The sequence below is a fragment of the Ptiloglossa arizonensis genome, chromosome 4, assembly GCF_051014685.1.
Source record: "Ptiloglossa arizonensis isolate GNS036 chromosome 4, iyPtiAriz1_principal, whole genome shotgun sequence".
NCBI classification, from domain to species: domain Eukaryota; kingdom Metazoa; phylum Arthropoda; class Insecta; order Hymenoptera; family Colletidae; genus Ptiloglossa; species Ptiloglossa arizonensis.
The window spans coordinates 22,377,397-22,389,494 of record NC_135051.1 but is presented as its reverse complement, the minus strand read 5'-3'; the positions used below and the strand labels follow the sequence as shown (position 1 = coordinate 22,389,494).

At 44.5% G+C, this 12,098-nt stretch overlaps 1 protein-coding gene across 1 annotated transcript; it reads right to left on the bottom strand.

Moving 5' to 3' along the window:
* Nucleotides 1–1,414: 1,414 nt before the first annotated feature.
* LOC143145935 (uncharacterized) lies at nucleotides 1,415–11,517 on the bottom strand. The gene is made up of 3 exons (XM_076309784.1): nucleotides 11,283–11,517; nucleotides 2,314–2,546; nucleotides 1,415–2,234 (listed from the first exon to the last, which is right to left on the bottom strand). Exon 3 carries the CDS (start codon nucleotides 2,056–2,058, stop codon nucleotides 1,720–1,722), a length of 339 nt encoding a protein of 112 aa, XP_076165899.1. The 5' UTR covers nucleotides 2,059–2,234; nucleotides 2,314–2,546; nucleotides 11,283–11,517; the 3' UTR covers nucleotides 1,415–1,719.
* Nucleotides 11,518–12,098: the final 581 nt, after the last annotated feature.

The window sequence follows — 12,098 nt, the reverse complement described above, 5'->3', positions numbered from 1 at the left end:
CGTGTGAGTATACGAAAACGTAGAATTTTTTCGGTGTTATAAATACGTGTATTCATTTATTCAATGTTTCGACCATATGCTGGATCCCCTTTAGGAGATCGAAGTGACGATAATTTTGTAATAAAATACAATATAAAATTCATGGAGAAATGTAAACGAAAGCCGTGAATTTTTCTCGACGATAATAATACGTGTACTTATTTATTCAATATTTCGACCATATGCTGGGTCCCTTTTCAAAAATGGAAGTGACGATAATTTTATAATGAAATATAATATGTCAACCTGAAGGCAATCAAGGTAAATTAGAGTAGCGGATCTCAAGGTTTTTATATAACATTTTAATTTAAACACAAAAGTTGTTACAAAATTTAATTTCAGCAAAAGGAAAATTCTAGCAAAAATTCGGAAATTCATTTGAAATTCCACAACACCATACAAGCATGGAAACGATTTATGAAAGATGACATAGAGAGGGTTTTATCCTGGAATCGATACCTTTCACAGAAACAGAGTTAAAAATATCTCCTTCTGAGTACGCAACATCCTTTTCAGAAAGCGGACGCACCAGAAAAGAGAGCAATTGACCGTTCGAAACAGCTACACGGACAGTACTTGCTTATGCAACGAGAAGAGCTGACTGGATTCGATAGATGGAATCAAAGTTCCATCGATCTCCCTCGATACGTAGCACAAACGAAATTACTGAACCACAGAAATAGAAGGAATCAAAGTTCCTTCGAGCTCCTCGATTAGATCTGCCAAGCAATTACATCGTCGAACAAAACGAGGCAAAATTGGGGAAGACGTAAAATGAACCGTGGAGTTGGTACTACTAGATCGGTCCCGTTTCCCTTTAGTGGACCCAATTCGGGAGGAACTGGTCGACGCCGCCGAAAGGAGTGCCCCATTTCCCCACAAGTCTGCGTCGCGAGGCAAGCAAGCGTGGTTACGACTTACGAAGGATTACGGAAAAGAGAGTCATCTACTGCGATCGGTGGCTTCCACAGAGACACATGTCAAACTTCCCTTTGTGTTTGCAACATATTCCCCTGGAAACGGATACAATAGAAGAGACGGCAACTGACCGGTCGGATCACTTACACGGCCGGTCACTTGCTTATGCAACAAGCAGAGGTGACTGGACTGTGAAACACGGCGAGCAAAAATAAGCTAAAGATTGGATAATTGCTCGGCAGAGCACAGATATTCGTACATGGTGGCCTTAAAATGCACTTAATCTAAGCTTAAAACTAAAGATTTGCTAAGAAAGTAACCACCTCGTCGGCTGTCATGTTCTCCTAATAAACAAGTCTGATTTCGTTCGTTTTCGGGCAGCTTTATTTTTGTCGTACAACGATATCTTGTGTTCAAAATTATTAATGTAAGTATTTATCGTGCGTTGTTGAATTTAAAATTACAATTGGTACACTTCTTCAAAACCCGATGGAGGGTGGTGCACCAGGTATGCGTGGAAATTTCGAGAATCTGTGGCCCCCGGTTTTGAAACCGCCGACGTGCAGGGTTTTTTGCGCGTTTGCTCGTTGCGGAACGACGCGTTAAGTCAGGTCATGTTATGGGCTTATCTCCCACGGGGCCCTGCCGCGAAGACGCGGAGAAACTCAAGCAGGTCCCGAAAACGATTCCACCCGGCGCTGTTTCATTCCGGCGGGCCACTTCGTCCTTTTGCGGATTTAATTTATGGAGCGATTTTAATGCCTAAAAATACCGCTCACCGTCCTCCTCCTCCCCCTGCCCCTCCCCGCACCGAGATTCCAAGCGGTTTCTGGCCTTTCCAGATTCTCGTTCGCATCCACTCGTTCTCCGCTCGTTTTCGTCATCTTTCTCTCTCGTTTCCAGCGGCACTTTTTTTCGCAGCGTATATACATACACTCCTCTCGTTTTTGTTTTCACCACGATGAAACGAAACGACGAGAGCAGAGGACTCGGGGAGACGCGTCGATGGAAGAAGATCGAAAGAAACGAAGGATCCGTGGGGAGACCGAACGAGACGAAAGTGGCTTTCTGACTTTCTTTTCCATTTTTCAAGATGGGCATCTAGTCTTCTCGTTTTTGTTCCTCGACGATGAAAGCAAACTCCGGAGAGCAGGATGATCCAAAGAGACGGAGAATCCACGGAGAGACCGCATGGAAGACGAAAGTGGTTTTCTGACTTTCTTCTTCGTGCTTCCAGATGAGCATGTTGTCCTGTCTTTCTTCCTCTACGATGAGAGCTAAACCCAAAGATGTATTAGCGAAAGAAGATCCAAAGAAATGGATGATCCTCTGAGAGACCAAAGGATGTAAAAGTACCTTTCTATCTCCTCCAATTTTCCAGATGAGTATACACTCCTCCCTTTTTTCTTCTCCACGATGAAAGCAAAATCCAAAGTGGATACATATTAAAAGCAGTGTGGACGATCTAATCTTCAGAAACCGAAGAAGTTTAATAGTTTGACATTCATCTTCGTTCTTTAAGATGGCCTCCAGAAGGGTACAACCGGTGAGAGGTCAGGATCCAGGGTTATTCTCTACAGCTCTCCCCACTGTACAAGTACCGTATCAAATAGTCAAAGACAAATCCCCAAGAGGGAAGAGGATAAGGATAGAGAGGGACATTGGATAAAAATGCAAGATCGTGGTCATGCATATGTACGCGCGCTTGTGCATCCGCTCAAAGTTTCGCGCTCGCGCACAGCCTTCGATCGAGTGCAACTGAATTGCAGATATCATAAATCGATGATACCCGGCGTATCGTACATGCTGCGGGCTTTTCAGCGTCTTTCGCCGGGTTACGTTGCCAGGCAACAAGTTATAGGTTTCGCTGAAGTTAAGTATGATTTATCGTAACCAGTTGCGCGCGCAGCTAGCCAGTACCCGGTGAGACCGACGGTGGCTTTTTCTCCATTCGCCCGATTCGCTTGCTTTTATTAGATATCGATTCCTTCCCTGGACCGTCGCGGAATCCTGGATTAGCATAAAACGTGGGAGCCGTGATAAATGTCGCGAGCAGTGCCTCGTACGCGATGAAAACGCGACACCGTGGATTTGCAGCCGTTGCGATCGGGAATTCGGACCAATCAGCGTCCGCCCCTTCTCGGGGTTGCTCCTCGGTTAGTACTCGGGAGCAAGTGTTTTTCAAAACTATTCCGACGGCGACCCACTGTGAGAACTATATTTTACGTCCACGTTCGAGGACGCATATTTATGTAAAATATTACCTCATCGATATTTAATAACGCAACGCTGACAAATAATTCGTTACCAACTGGGCAAAAATGAAAATATCCTTCACAGAAAATACTGGATGGAATACCGTCGTCCTCCCGCTGTGTATCAGAGATGGGCAAAATTTTATCCGAATAATAAACGACTACGAGAAACACTGTACTTTTCAGTGATTTATTCGAAATGTTGAACTTTTTTCCCGTTCAGAGACCCTGTAGTCGTTAAGCGGAAAATAGTACGTCCTACACGATAAGAGAAATAATATTTATGATTCGGGGAGTGTAGAGTATTTTAGCGATTTATTCGCAATGTTGACTTTTTTCTACTCAGAGAGTCTCTACTCGCTAGGGGGCAATGGTACGTCATACACGATAAGAGAAACAATGTTTATGATTCGTAGATTGTAGAATTTTTTAGCGATTTATTCGCAATGTTAACTCTTTTTCCTCCCCGAGAGTCTCTAGTCGCTAGAGGGACAATAGTACGTCCTACAGGATAAGAGTAACGACGATGCGAAGATACGATGCTTACGATTTATGGAACTACAAAGCTCACTCTTTTAGATAGTATAAACGCACATTCTTTTTCTATCTTACATTATAATTTTTATTGAATAACTAACGTATCGAAAACTATTGATCAGTTGTTGGAACTCTTTATCATCCAGATCAGGGTCGTGCCTAGGTATTTTTGCACCCGTTAATTTGGTATTATTGTAAACGATTTGTGATTCCGAATTTCTTGAGAAAAACATCGATAAAACCACATTCGAACGGTGAATAGAATAAATTTAATTTTCTCGTAACATGGCGCCCCATTCGTTTCTACCTTGTCACGGCCCTGATCTAGATAAGCATTTCGCCCATCACCGTTGTATATCCTCGTCTTCCACGGTCGAGCCGCGATGGTTTTGAGCTTCGCGCGTGTAACTCGCTTCGAAACGGAAAATCAGATGGTTCGTCGTCGTCCGTCCGCGGAACGCCACTGAATCACGCGCCCCGGATTATGACGTCGCGATAATTAAACGCTCCGTCCTGGGAACCAGTTTAATTGTGAAATATCGCCGTCCCGGAGATCAGCTGGGCGCCGCAGGATACCGCGAGAGAGCGAAGCGCGCGACGAGCATAAAGCATGCCGCGCGGGAAAACTCGCGGCCGCGCGCGCTTCGATGTGAAGAAAAATCGTCTGCGTGTGGAGCGGCGTTATATCAAGCCACGGGGATGATTTATCCCCCGCTCGCCGGGGGAATTATCGCGACCGATATAGGCGGCATTTATCAGGCGCGGGAATAACGTTTCGCGGCGTAATTTAGCGCGTATTAGCCGAGCAATTTAGACCTTGGGAAATACTCAAAGGACTACACCACCGTAGAACAGTGGTTTCCGAATGTATTTTTTCAGGGGGGCCCCCTGGAAAAGAAGAAAATTTCTATATCTGGGATACGTGGAAAAATATATTTTTTAAGAGGACATTATAAACAGAGAGCAGGTTTTGCGCGCTTTAGATTTGTGGAAAACTACATTTTTCCAGGGGGTCCCCTGAAAAAGAAGAAACTTTCTGCGCCTGATACTTTCGGGCAAATATATTTCCAACGGCGACGCCCGAAATAGAAAGAAAATTTTGTTTGAGATTTGTAGCCAAATAATTTCTAAGGGAGGCCCCCTTAAGAAAAATAAATATTAAAATTTGTTCTTCGATCCACGAACCAATTGTAAAAACGATCAAAGTGACACTGATCACTGAACCCTTCGAGTCACACCTCGAATGCTATTACTAAGATTTACGTTACCTCTAGATTACACTGACCCCCGTGTCCCCCCTTCAAATAACTCAAGAACTTCCAATTACAGAACTCCGCCAATCATAGGTATCGGCTAAAAATATCGCAGACTTTTCTGAAAATTAAAAATTTCCAAATATCTTTTCAAGCCTCCCCCCCCCCCCCCCCCCCCGAAAAGAAGAAAATTTCCCCTGAGATTCGTTTTCTCAATTACGGATCTAGATCGTACCAGCTCCAAAGATGGTCAAACTGACGAACACCGGTTGTCAACAAAGACGCAAAAACTCCTAGAACAATCCGGTACCCCACGGCTTATGACAGCTGCACGTGTGTCGACAGTCTCGCGTCAGGACTGCAGCTCCCATATCAATCGAGTCCATCGACACTGGGACGCCATGTCCGTGTTATTGCAGCTATCAACGGACCACCCCGAGCCCGTCGGTTCCGTTTCGATCCCAGTGCCCTCTAGACGTTCCTTTTCCCCCTGTGGTTCGCTCGCGCTACCCGCGATGCTCGCCAGGACGGCGCCGCTCGGGAAACGCGATAATGGTAACAGCGTCTCTCTTGGTGCACGCGTGCACCTATCGAAGGAAGGTGGAGCCTGCCTCGGGAATGGTTATGCGTTATGATTTACGTTCGTGCGCATTGGTGCCGTGGTTGCGGCCCACCGACTCGTTCGCGCGCGTGTTTGCTCGCGTGTAACCACGTCTACAGGACTTGGGAACGTCCGTGCGTCGTTACGCTGAATTGTCACTGAACTCGGCTACCAGGCGATCCCCGTGGCGACTGACCCTGCTTCGATTGGATGAATCCGCGTTAATTAGCTCGGATAGCTGCGCCCGATGTCGCGTGTTATTGGACAGAGCGTGTTAATGGATCGTCAATGACGGTGGATGATTTAGCAACTAGGTGGTCAACGTTGACGTCTGGCATTGTGACGTGACGGTGAGATCTTGATTCGATAAATGAAACATTACCGAAGTGTAGGTGATTAGAGAACTTTGGAATCGTGGAAGATTTTGGATCAGAGGTTCTTATCGAGAGGGTACAGAGAATTGGGATTCGGTACTATTGGGAGCTGAAGGTAAGGGATTTGGAAGACGTATGTAGGTTTCAGTGGACGGAATTTTCTGTGTAACGATGCACTAGGGTAAAGGAGACTTCCGGATAGTGTTGTTCCGTTGAAGGATGATTAATAGGAATCCTATCGATCGCGTAGTCTATGGGTTTTTGATACGCAACTAGCGTGTAAATATAATTAGAGTCAGCTAGGCACGATTAGAGTTAACTTTTGAAGCAGCAGCAGCTGAACTTTTTCATCGTATCGTGGTCAAGTGATGTATTTTATTTTACTTTTCTCTATGTTGTAAATTATATTCCAAAGTACTTGAACATGAGTATTACAGAATTAGAGGTTACCCTTATCTCCTGATAGCCCTCGAAACAATACTTTCCTGTTTCCAATAGTCTTCCACTGTTTCGACTGTACTTATAATGTCGAACATATTCAAACTCGAATAGCATTCTCCTTACCTCCTAATACTCTTCGAGACAATTCCATCAATCCTGTTCCAAACAATAGTCTTCCATTGTGGTTACCCTACCCAATTGTCATAATATTCGCGCATTTATAGTCGTGTAACATTCAGCTTACCAAGAGGTAACCCATAAGGGGCATCATGAGGTATCAGAAGGTAATCTGGAAGAGTACTCAAGAGCTATCAGAAGGTGGTAGCCTATAAGGGGTATCAGGAGGTATCAGAAGGTAACCTACAAGAAGACTCAAGAGCTATCGGAAAGTGGTCCAGCTATCAGGAGTTTGCAGACCACGTGACACTTCTCTCCTGCTCCTAACAGTAGTCTTCCAGTCTCTGTTTCGACAACGATTACATTGTCGTGAAAACGTACTTTCCACCCGAATAACTCGAGTAATGTTCTCCTTATCTCCTGGTACGAATCTCGTCACGAATCTCTTCGTCCCTTAACAATATAAAATCGTCTCATTTCCCGAGCGTGTAATCAGCACCCGGTAAATCGTTCCCCGGTACATCAATCAACGTCCACCTACCGAGCTGACGTCAGGATCGGAAGAGAACACAACGTCGATGAAAAAATGTTCACTGGTCGGCGTCGTTTAGCCAGGAAAGCCGGATTCTTCGATTCGAGCATTCGCTCCAGGTCTCCGTTATCGGTAAGCGAGGCCGACAAGCAGCCGTCCGATTCGAGAACAGCGTAAACGTGGTTACTCGTGCATATTCACCTCTCTCTCTCTCTCTCTCTCTCTCTCTCTCTCTCTCTCTCTCTCTCTCTCTCTCTCTCTCTCTCTCTCTCTCTCTCTCTCTCTCTCTCTCTCTCTCACTCACTCACTCACTCTCTCTCTTCCTTTCAGCGCGCCTAGCCGTGTCGCTCCGTTAAATCCTTCCTGCTATCTCGACCAGCCCTGATAGCTGTCCCTCGCGAACGATAACGCTAGCGAGAGATACGCGACGAGATACGGTGCCGCTCGTTCGAATTTTGCAATGCAGATCCCACTTGAGCGATACGCTGAATTGATGGAACGGGGAAAAGAGGCTGCGCCTATAAATTGCTGGACGTCGCGACTTTGTCACGCCGGGACGCGTAATGACGCGTAATGCATGCAAATGATGCGACAAGTACCAGCACGGTACTCGAGAGCTGTTTTGATTTTCGATCGAGTTTTCAATTTCGAATCACTGGGTCAATGTTTGCCGGGACCGTGCTCCAAGATGGTTTTTTCTTCCTGGTGGGGGAAGGTTTGAGGAATTCTAGCCTTTCTTAACGAGTTTCTTAGAGCGGGAGGAGAATTGTTGTTAGAAAAGTATTTAAGTATATGTGGAGGTGTACGTGCGAGTGTAATGCACCAAAATGCATAGAACTTAACCATGATTCGTTGTAGTGTTGTATATGTACGATAGAGGGATTATTCTTTTTTTAATCGTTCTTTTTGTAAGTAGTTTGATATAATACATTTTTAGGATCGATGTTGTATTTCTTTGGTCGATGATGAAAGAATTTTGGCAATTGTCACGCACAGGGAAGAAAATTTACTGTACTCAAAGTATTCATTCACTGCACATGTTACAAATGGGAAGGTTATCAGATATATATAAATGTACATTGGAACTTTTTGTATTACAGTTTTTTGATATTAGAATTTTTGATATTACAATTCTTTTACATTACTATCTTTTACATTAGGATTCTCGGATATTTTTTAAATAAAAATTTTCTAGCAATTCTTTATTTTTGTGTTACTATTTTTACAAAGTGGTCTCCCATCGACCATTGGATCTTTTCACGAACTTCTAAAACACATTGCTATCGCGACCACCTTTCCACGAGAAAAGAACCAACGAGGTACGCCTGTAACTTAACTTTTTGTCCACTTAGAATTCGTTTCCACTTAGTGCCCGCTAAATTTCCACTTCGACGTTCGCACGTCGGTACTTTCTTCATGAGCGAACGAAGGAATTAAGTTTCGAAACCGCCACGGCCCGATGGTACTCCATAAATAAGCGAATGCTTCCCATTTAATTCTTCTTTATACAATAATTCAGCGACGCCGTCGCATTTCTCAAAGTTATTAGCGACACCTGAGCATTAACGCGTTTTTGCTAGCGACAGAATTACACCGTCAACTTCTCGCTCGACCCGTCTCCTCTCTTATCCAATCCAATTACAGCCGGCCAGCAGCGGCAGCGTCGGGAACGGTCCGCAAACAATTTCATTTTTCCGCTCGCGTGTAACTTCGATCTGGCCGACGTCGGGCCATTCATTGAAATTACGCGCGACGTAAGTTACTTCTCGCTGGAATTTACATTCAAATTGTAATTAAGCCGCGACGATCTCTGTTTTATCTGAAATTAACCGACAGAAATTCTGCACTCCCTTGGACGCATATAGACGTAGTCGGTGCCCCTGGAACAGTGCCTCTCAATTCGAGGACCCCGGTTTCGACCATTGTCGAAAAAAAAAGAAATTTTCGATCGGAAAGTATGAGAATTGATTGTAAATTTTTACTTGCAAGGTCGTTTTAAGGTTGTCTGTTACAATATCGAGTATCATCGATATTTGTTACGAAATTCAAGCGATGATACTTATGCGTAGTTTTATTTGATCCTTGAGGATTTGACTTCGGAGCATTTTTATAACTGTGTATACTTTGATCTTTGAGAAGATACGAGGAAAAATTCATTTTATTATATACTTCTTTCTCCGCGATCTTCGTAGATGTACTTTTATCGAGGGGGGCCCGAAACTGTAAGGTTGGAATAGTTAAAATAGAAAGTTAAGTATTCTATACACAATATAGAAGATAGTTTTATAGACAGGGGCAGTGTTTTCTAATGCTCCATTTGTATTTCAACTTTTCTCGATAGTTTAACTATACGTAATACTTCCCTATAGAACTACTCAACTAAGGAAATCTAGGCAGTTGCCTAGGGGCATTTGAATATTTCATAAATCACAAAAATTACATTTCTTTATTAATCAGTTCGCTCTTATTTGTCACCAATACCTTCAATCTATTATTTTCTTTGTTTAAAACTCTAGTGCCCCTTCCCCTATAAATTACGAATCAACAAAAAAAGCCTAAGCACTTTACCAGGGTTACCTTGAAGTTTCGTAAACCCCAAAATTTATACTTCTTCATTTTCAAACATTTCACTTTCATCCTACCCCCCAATAATTTTACACTTCCATTTCATTTCTTCACCAAGGGGGGGGGGGGGCATGACGATGTTCTCTCTCCAGAACAAGAGTTAGGTTCGAATCTAGATTAGGTCTGGGTTAGATCTACCCCCCTCTTTTACAATTTCATCCGCAACAATGTGTAACAATCCCCGCGTGGATCGATGATCAACGATGAGAGACACTGCGCGCGGGCCCCGCGACGCCTAGTAAGCGTTCCGGAAGCAACAGATCCGCGGAATTGATATTTAGATTAGTTACCAGAGCCGTACCCCGAGCAGCGTCGCGTTATTACCATCGATTATTTCTGCTATTTGCGCGCTGCCTGTACCGCTGGATCGCAACACCTCGGCGTTACACGCGCGCGAAAGAAGAAGTCCGCTCGATCGGCCCCCTCGATATACTCTACCCTGTGCCTGTCCCCCGACCTGTCCCCCCGGGCCCCTCCGCAACGGTCTTTGCAATGCAAAACGCTGCTACGCGGTACCCAGGCGATACAGGGCGGCGATGTTCCGGAACGGACGCGATGATAAACGCGATCGCGCGACGATTCCCAAAGCGGACTGCGTCAAGCTCATTGATATTCAGATCAGGAGGTCCGGTCTAGCTGGCCTCGCCGCCCCGTGATTCAGTGGTCCTCGTTGCCTCGCCCCCTCCCGAGCCCCCCTCGGGAAACCGGAATTGAAATTAGCGAGGTTTTTCGCGTACGGTTGCACGTACGGGGGAGGGGTGGGGTGGGGGGTGGGCCGAGGGGACGTTGCTTTCAGCGGGGACCGGTTGGTCGCGGGCGTACGCTGAGGAACGAGCGCGCGGATTCCGGGGTTCCGGGCGCGTAAATAACGCGCGGAGCGCCGTGCCCCCGTCGCGAAATCCGTCGGGGGCATTAAATCAACGCGACTGATGATAATTTGTTGCGAGCACACCGGGCCTGATGCGCGCGATCTCGCGGAATGGTAATCGAGAGGGCCTGATACTGACCCTGGACTTCGAGAGGGGGGATGTTCTCGGGTGTACCCCTCCGATTTGAACGCCCTTTTGAGGGATGGTGGAGTATAGGTTTTTGGTTAGACGAGTGAAAATTTGGACGTAGATGGTGGATAGTTTTTGAGATACAGATGATTGAAGATTTATATGTAAGTTAATACTGACCCCTGGACTTTGGGAAGGGAAACGTTATCGGGTGTACCCCTACGATTTGAACACGCTTTTGCAGAATAGTAGATTATGAAAACATGGTGAATTGCATGGAATTTTAGACGTAGATGCTAGATAATTTTGAAGATATAAATAATTAAACACAACATAATACATTAAAAAATGTCCATTATGCTCCCAGAGAGGAGGATTTCGTTTCCAAAGAATAAGAAGTAACACACTTGCAAAATGGCGAACTAACCCTATTAGGCCGTATAAAACATTATGATAATCAATACCCTTAAAGATACAAATAATTCGACCTCCATATACCTTATATTACTCGATGTGTACGATACACGCCCGCCCCCCATACACAGGTGCAAAACAAAAGAAGCGTAAAAAATGAATAATAACTTCTACTCACAATATCCAGTAACGGTACATAGAAAGGTGCAGCCAAATGAAATTGTTATTAAAACAGAAAATGGCGTCACTGCCTCCGGTAGTCGGTTGAGTGAAGTATACCACGTTGCTTTTTTCGTTAAATTACACGGAGAAGTTACAGTCTCCCTTCAACTGGTTTATGTGCCCGCTCACCAATCCGCAGTAACAATTATTCCATTACAATAATGGTTGGAAACGTGTTCGCAACACGCGACCGTAAACCAACGATTCCAACAAACGGACTAATGGCGTTCATATTTCGCGTTGGCTCGCTTCCGCCTCGCCCGTAGCAACAATCGTTACGACTTCATCGCAGTGATCCTTATCGACGCAGTTGAATAAATCTCGATCCTGATTATCGTTCGCGGCAACGCGCCTTTTCGAGGAATCGCTGATGCGTTATGGACGTCAGAAAGGACGAGGAAGGAGCCGAGGAAACGTTGCAAATAAAGTAGGAAGAGATCTTGGTTAACGCTGAGGACGTCTTCTCAGAATTTAGAACGCCAGAGGCGTTATTTTAATCTCGCGGAGAAATGGAAAACGACGAAAATATGAGTGGAAGCTTGGTTTTTGAAAATTTTTAAATATTGACTTAAATTATTGGTGGTAGAATGTTTAGAAATTGAAACAATGGCAACAGAATTGATCAGTAGGCAATTTAATCCCCAATCGTTTGATATTGATCTATAACATTTATTTATTACAAATGTATAATCTTTAAACTCCATAGTTTTGACCATGAGGCTTGGGTTCAACCATAAGGCATAAGGTTAAGTACTGGGTTCAATTTAAGAAA